This window comes from Sander vitreus, chromosome 16, assembly GCF_031162955.1.
Source record: "Sander vitreus isolate 19-12246 chromosome 16, sanVit1, whole genome shotgun sequence".
Taxonomy (NCBI): domain Eukaryota; kingdom Metazoa; phylum Chordata; class Actinopteri; order Perciformes; family Percidae; genus Sander; species Sander vitreus.
The window spans coordinates 1462482-1469981 of NC_135870.1; the positions used below are offsets into that span (position 1 = coordinate 1462482).

Consider the following 7500-nt stretch of genomic DNA (forward strand, 5'->3'; position numbering starts at 1 on the left):
TTGACAAACAACTGAAAAAGGTCTTTCTTGGGACATTGTTTTTTTTTGTTCAATTTTATATATATATAGAGTTATATTTTATTTATTTTTTTCGTCCCTGTGTTTATTTTTTATTACTTATTTACTGCTTTTAAGAATATATATTTTATTTATTTATTTATTAGCGTTTTTAATTATTTGTATTTAATTTTTTTTACTGTTTCTATTTATTTTATTCTTATTTATAGCTTATTCTTTTATACAATTTTTTATTTATTTGTATTTTAATTTTATTCTGATATTTATTTAACTGTTTTTATTTTTTTTATTATTTTTTTTATTATTTTTCATCACTTGTTCTTTTACTGTTTATTTCTATTTAAAATTAATATTTTTTTTACTGTATTTTATTCTTTTTTATTGCTTATTAATTTCTCTTTTTATTTCTTTCCATATTTATTTTTTATGACTTCTTGATTTCTTTTTTTTATTTTTTATTGCTTGTTTATGGTCGCATTTGTAAAAAATGTACTCGTTTGAAACATCTATTCTAGCTCTATTAAATACACTTATTATTATTATTATTATTGTTCTGTATCTCCGTATCGGAACTTCTGCACCTGCCCTGCTCGAGTCTGGCTGTTATGGCAGCTAAAATAAAGCTGCTAGCCTAAATAATCCTCTGCTAGCTCCTAGCCGCATTCAAGCTACAAAAACACCACGCGCTACAACAACAACAACAACGGAGCAACGAGGTAGCTTTGAGGCAGAAAATGGAAGCAGTGCAGAATAATCCAGAATATAACTTCAACCGTTGCAGCCTCTCCTCTCTCTCTGTCTGGCAGTTATTCCCAAAACATGTGTCCAGTCCACGCCACGCTTAGTTACGCACATAAACAACACAGGTGTAGCAACCCCGGTGCCTTTAATTGTAATATTATTCAATGTTTTGGTGAATGGTGGAAACAGCCAGGGGGGAACGACGCCGGGGTTTCTCCAGACAAACAGTTAAACATCATGTTTTCAAACGGGGGCTCGCGCGGGAGACGTTGACGTCTGGGGCTGAAGCTAACGTACGTTAGCTTAGCCTCGAAAAAGGGGGTCGGCCCGAACCGTTCGTGTTTTATTGTTTACTTCACGGAAACACGCCGATAAGACACGAAGTTATCCCGGCGGTGCTGTACATTCAACCGGCACCGACACCGGGGGTTATACGGGGTACAACCGGGAGGCTCACCGGCTTTTGTTTTCGTCCTGGAGCCTTGTAATCACCCTCGCAACTAGCACACAAGCTAGCGCTACAGCCCGAGCAATGACAGCAGGCCACAAGTCAACACAGGCGGCCACATCCTTTCTTTTACCGCCGACAGCCCGTAAACGGCCGCCTCGTGCCCGCAGCGGCCGCACACACGCTCCGTGCCGGGAACACGCGCACCCGAATCCGCCTTCCCACTCATTTACACGCTCGTGGATAAATTGTCGGTTACAAAAACATGAAACCTCTGCTTACCTGCACATGATCCGCCATTTTTCTCCATTTCATGCACCTCTCACTCCCCCGCTTATGGGTATGGAAAGAGACAACAGCGCCCCTGCTGGCGGCTCCACGCTACTGCACCCATTCATTTCAATTTCTTTTAATTATTTAATAAATATAAATAAATGATAGAGTATAAAAAAAATAATAATGAGTAAATCAAATAAATTATATAAAATATATGTAATTTAAAATGAAATAATATGTATGTATTATGTACTGTATATAAATAAAATAATAATACAATACAGAAGATGACCTGCAATATTACAAGTTACTGACTGATGTGCACTTGAGAAATACTGAGTTACCTGTTGATGCAATTATGTGTGTGGATAGCAGCTGTAAGAATGTAAGTCACAATAATGACTTATGATAGAACTGTGAACTGTTTAGTTGATGGAAGTGAACCACTAAGAAGTAAACAACATATTGTAAGACCAGAGTGGAATGACTATGTCCATGATGTTCATATGGAGGCAAGAGATGCATTTAGAAGATGGGTCTTAGCAGGCAAACCTAGGCATGGCCCAGTCTGTGAGCATAAGGTACGGTCTAATGCTAGCTTCAAATAAGCTGTGCGTTTTCTAAAAAGAAGTGAGCAGACTATGAGGACGAACTCTATGGCGAGAAAGTTACAAACTAATAATGTTTATGAGTTCTGGAAGGAGGTGAAAGTGGTTAATAACAGCAAAATGCCACTGTCTTCTAGTATTGATGCCATTACTGAACCTGAAAACATTGCAGAGCTATGGAGGAGACACTATGAGAACGTTTTTAACTGTGTGAATAGTGATGTGTTTAACATAGGAGAGGTACCTCACAGTGATGGTGTAGTCACCAGGCCGGAGGAAGTATGTTATGCTATTGACAAACTTAAAATGAACAAAGCCTGTGGGCGGGATAGAATAACAGCAGAACACCTGAAATATGCTGGTCAAAGTATTTCAGTTTTACTTGCTCTATGCTTTTCTGGGTTAATGAAGCATGGCATACTCCCTGGATCCATGTTATCTGTCTTGCTAGTACCTGTAGTTAAAAATAAGACTGGTAAATGAACTAGTATAGATAACTATAGACCTATTGCACTTGCAAGTATACTATCAAGGTGCTAGAGGGGATCCTTATGGATAGGCGTGCAGAATACATAGCGTCAACAGATAATCAGTTTGGTTTTAAGAACAAGCATGGAACTGATCTGTGTATTTATGCAGATCACGCAATAGCACAGTCATGTGTTTCCTGGATGCGTCAAAGGCTTTTGATCGTATCAATCATGGGAAACTGTTTGGTAAACTACATGAGCGTGGTTAAAGGGCTGTAGAACTGACTGCTTGGTGGGGGATAGTCTCATTAATCACATGCTTTATGCTGATGATTTGGTGGTACTGTCTCCCTCTAGTGCTGGCCTGCAGCAACTTCTTAGAATATGTTCTCAATATGGACTAATGTCTTATGTATAGATTCATGTGCAGACTGACAGGGTCTAAGAATATGATCATTGTGTCCATAGTTGATGTTTCTAAGAGTGACACAAGGTATACATCTTGCTTTTGGAAACATTGGACTCGAAGCCTGTATATGTTCTCATAAATTCTTAAATGTTTTGTATTGTTTTATATTTATTTATATATATATATATATATCTGTATTGTGCTGTTTCTATGGACTTCTGTGTCTTGAATAAAGTTGATTGAATATGACTGTAAATATTTTAGAAACAGGCATTATGTTTGAGGTTGATGATCAGTATGTGATTTGTCGTTTAAATGAAATAAAGAAAGCAGATGTGTTTTGTGTTATATTTTCCTTTGTATCATTCTTTCAGAAAGACATGAAATCTTGCATCATTATAATGTGAGGGTCCCTGTGTGTTGTAGTTCCTGACTGCGGCCACTGGGGGGCAGCAAACACTCAACATAATCACAACACAGTGCCAAGATTTTCAAAATAAAACAATCAAAATAGGCAGCATTCAAGTGAAGTATTCAGATCTTTTACATCGATAGATAGATAGGTAGATGGATGGATGGATGGATAGATACTCTGCTTCTGACTGGCTAGTAGTCCTTACCTAGGTACTGTCAGGGCCCTCATACTCTGCTTCTGACTGGCTAGTAGTCCTTACCTAGGTACTGTCAGGGCACGCCCTCATACTCTGCTTCTGACTGGCTAGTAGTCCTTACCTAGCTACTGTCAGGGCACGCCCTCATACTCTGCTTCTGACTGGCTAGTAGTCCTTACCTAGGTACTGTCAGGGCACGCCCTCATACTCTGCTTCTGACTGGCTAGTAGTCCTTACCTAGCTACTGTCAGGGCACGCCCTCATACTCTGCTTCTGACTGGCTAGTAGTCCTTACCTAGGTACTGTCAGGGCCCTCATACTCTGCTTCTGACTGGCTAGTAGTCCTTACCTAGGTACTGTCAGGGCACGCCCTCATACTCTGCTTCTGACTGGCTAGTAGTCCTTACCTAGGTACTGTCAGGGCACGCCCTCATACTCTGCTTCTGACTGGCTAGTAGTCCTTACCTAGCTACTGTCAGGACACGCCCTCATACTCTGCTTCTGACTGGCTAGTAGCCCTTACTGTCAGGAACTGCAGCAATGTGCAGTACAACAAAAATATGGTGTTTTTTGAAAATGAAACCACATAAACCTATTCTGGTACAACCTCTAAATGCAAGTATGAGCAATGTAGTCATCTAGTAATGAGCATAGTATGATAACTAAGATACTTTCTCAAAACACAGCAACACACCTTCCTCACACATTTAGCCAAATAGTGCATTTTCTGCTCAAAACCAAATTTTGTTCATTAAATACCAACTCTACATTTCAAAATGCAAAAAAAAGAAGAAAAAAAACGTTACGTAACCTCATACACTAACTCTATCAAAACACGACAAACTTCACTCAAAAACTAATCATTCGGTCTAAACACTAACACGTCCCCCCCCAAGAGGAACAGATAGCCAATCATAACACTACGACTTAGATACTAACAGTTGATGACATTACATGAACTGAAATTCTTTCATATTTCAGTTCTACCTGCTACCAAAGACAATGTGAAATCCATTTGTTTTTGTAATTCAGTTTCCTTTTACTTTAAACCACCCCATAGTTTTGGCTTGAGGGTCAAATGTGTGCATTTGCATTGGCAACAAACTATGTTCTACTGTAGAGAATGGACGGTAGCAAAAAGACAGAATTACCAAAATAAAAGCTTCATCAGCAACAGGGAATTGCAGTCAGTGATCAACATATAATCCAACCTATTTAGCTTTTGGTTCATTTGTAAAAAAAAGGGCGCCTGGGTAGCTCAGTTGGTAGAATGCGTGCCCATATATAGAGGTTTAGGTTAGGTTATAGCAGCTTTTGCTGCATGTCATTCCCCCCCTCTCTCTGATAGCTGTCCTATCAAAATAAAGGCGTAAAATGCACAAAAAAAATCATTTCTAAAAAATAATAATAATGTCAAATACACAATTAAGGTGAGACAAAAGAGGCACTAAAGGGGAAAAAACAGAAATGCACGTTCCTGTTCTAATCCATGCGATAGTCAGCATTTAACCGCATGTTCTCAACCACATCACATCTTACAGTATATTATTAATATAGTTATTTTCACTATGCACCTTGGACGGAAACACTTGGCATGCCTTATCTATGCATAAATGGTTTCATTTAGGGTGTGATTATCATCGAACTCCATTACTCCCAGAGATATCCAACACAGTATCAGTACTGTAACTCATGTTAACATGTAGAGTAGTCTATATCCACGACATCCCATTCCACTTCCGGATGTCCGTCCCCTTCCTCTGTCTCTGTGTTGGCGTTCTAACCTCCGGTGGATTTGTGAGGACTATGGTTAACTGCTCCTCAGATCTCTGCAGGGTAAATCCAGACAGCTAGCTAGACTATCTGTCCAATCTGAGCTTTCTGTTGCACGACTAAAACTACTTTTGAACGTCCACATGTTCCACCAAAACAAGTTGCTTCCCGAGACTATTTAACAGAGGCACCGTGACTCCGTCTGGAGCTTAGCCCCGCCCACGACGATTGTGATTGGTTTAACTCTCCTGTTGTCCTCAGGTCAAATTTGACCCGTTTACAAAAACTTTCTATATCAGAACTACGACAAAAGAACGTTGAAAAAAGTGACAAATGTTGGAAAAAGCTACAAAAACGCAGGAAATAAAATCGACAGAAACATACTTTTTTTTTTTATGCTGGAAAAAGTGACCAAAAAAAACATCAAAAACACGCCACAGGTGACAAAAACTTGTTAAAAGAAGTGACAAAAAAATGCTAAAAAGTGAAAAGAAAATTGGGATTTTTTTTTTTTTTTATCGAGAAAAACGTCAAGAAAAGTGTAGAAAAAGAACAACGAAATGTTGAAATTTCGACCCAGAAAAACACAAAATTGCAGGGTTGACGAGGGTTAAAGAAATGCCAATGAACCAGAGCACGTTTTTCTCCCATCCCAGAATGCTGTGTGGACTAGACAGACCTTCCTTCGCAGCGCTGTGGAGGAAGGAAGGTCTGGCATAGCGAGACTACATGTAGAGCAGGGGTGTCAAACTCAACTTCACTAAGGGCCACACTGGAAAATAAGAATCACATCAAGGGCCAGACATGTTTACTTTATTGATATGCTTTTATTTAATCGAAAAAGTCAAATATCTTCTCACTTACAGTTTGGTCGACATAAAGTCGGAAAAAGTTCCTCAGCCATCATAGCAAAAAAGTGCCCAAAAACATCATAAAAAGTTACAAATGTAGAGGAACAAATGATAAAACTCACTACAGAACAAGACATTGGATAGACAACAGACTGCACCTGGACGTATTGGGGCCTGAGTTCCTTGACCCGCTCACTATTCCTTCCAAAATATTTCAGGTTTTGAACATGTCTGTGTGTGTGTGTGTGTGTGTGTGTGTGTGTGTGTGTGTGTGTGTGAGTGTGTGTGTGTGTGTGTGTGTGTGTGTGTAGTAACCCACGAACACCGTGGTGGACACCTCGGTGAAGACCCAGGACTAGGTGGAGGGACGTCCAGCTGGGTGGAGGCCTCGGGGAAGACCCAGGACTAGGTGTAGGGACGTCCAGCTGGGAGGAGGCCTCGGGGAAGACCCAGGACTAGGTGTAGGGACGTCCAGCTGGGAGGAGGTCTCGGTGAAGACCCAGGACTAGGTGGAGGGACGTCCAGCTGGGTGGAGGCCTCGGGGAAGACCCAGGACTAGGTGGAGGGACGTCCAGCTGGGAGGAGGTCTCGGGGAAGACCCAGGACTAGGTAGAGGGACGTCCAGCTGGGAGGAGGCCTCGGTGAAGACCCAGGACTAGGTGGAGGGATTATATCTCCAACCTGGCCTGGGAATGCTGTCGGAGCTGGTTAATGTAGCTCGGGAAAGGGAAGTTTGGGGTCCCCTGCTGGAGCTGCTCCCCCCGCGACCCGACCCCGGATAAGCGGACGAAGATGGATGGATGGATGGAACAACATGAATTGTGGTAATGTTATGGCCTGAACAGACCGATGTTGGGCTCATTGTGTTCAGAATTTAGAAAATGTGACCACAGATTGGACTAAAAGGATGTTAGGGATTGTGTTGTCCTCCTCGTGTTGTCCTCCTGGGTCAAAACTGAAAATCAAACATTTTTTTCCCTTTTTTTCGACACATTTTTCGATGCTTTTTTCAACATTTTTGACAGTTTTTGTCTCTTTTTAAAACATTGTTAGCGCCTGGTTTGTTTGATCTTTTTCCAAAGCATTATTCTGCTGTTTTTCGAGGCTTTCAATGCCTTTAGTCGCTTTTCTTTCAATGTTTTTGGAGTTTTTTGTCACTTTATTGTCGTTGTAGTCGACATTCTTTCACGTTTTTTAAAACATTTTAATTGCGAAGAGCGCTGCGTTGACCCATCCGTGTTATTTTTTGGGCAATTTTGTTGAAAGAAACCCATATTTCTGACGTAGAAAACAAT

At 40.6% G+C, this 7500-nt stretch overlaps 1 protein-coding gene across 3 annotated transcripts in view; it reads right to left on the reverse strand.

Moving 5' to 3' along the window:
- The window catches only part of xpo7 (exportin 7), a 45700-nt gene extending 44142 nt beyond the window's left edge, over nt 1-1558 (reverse strand). For all 3 annotated transcript variants that reach the window (XM_078271179.1, XM_078271180.1, XM_078271177.1), the window contains exon 1: nt 1490-1558. In XM_078271179.1, coding sequence (XP_078127305.1) covers nt 1490-1522 — 33 coding nt within the window. In that variant the 5' untranslated portion in view covers nt 1523-1558. The remainder of the gene's footprint in view (nt 1-1489) is intronic.
- Between the last annotated feature and the right edge of the window lie 5942 nt (nt 1559-7500).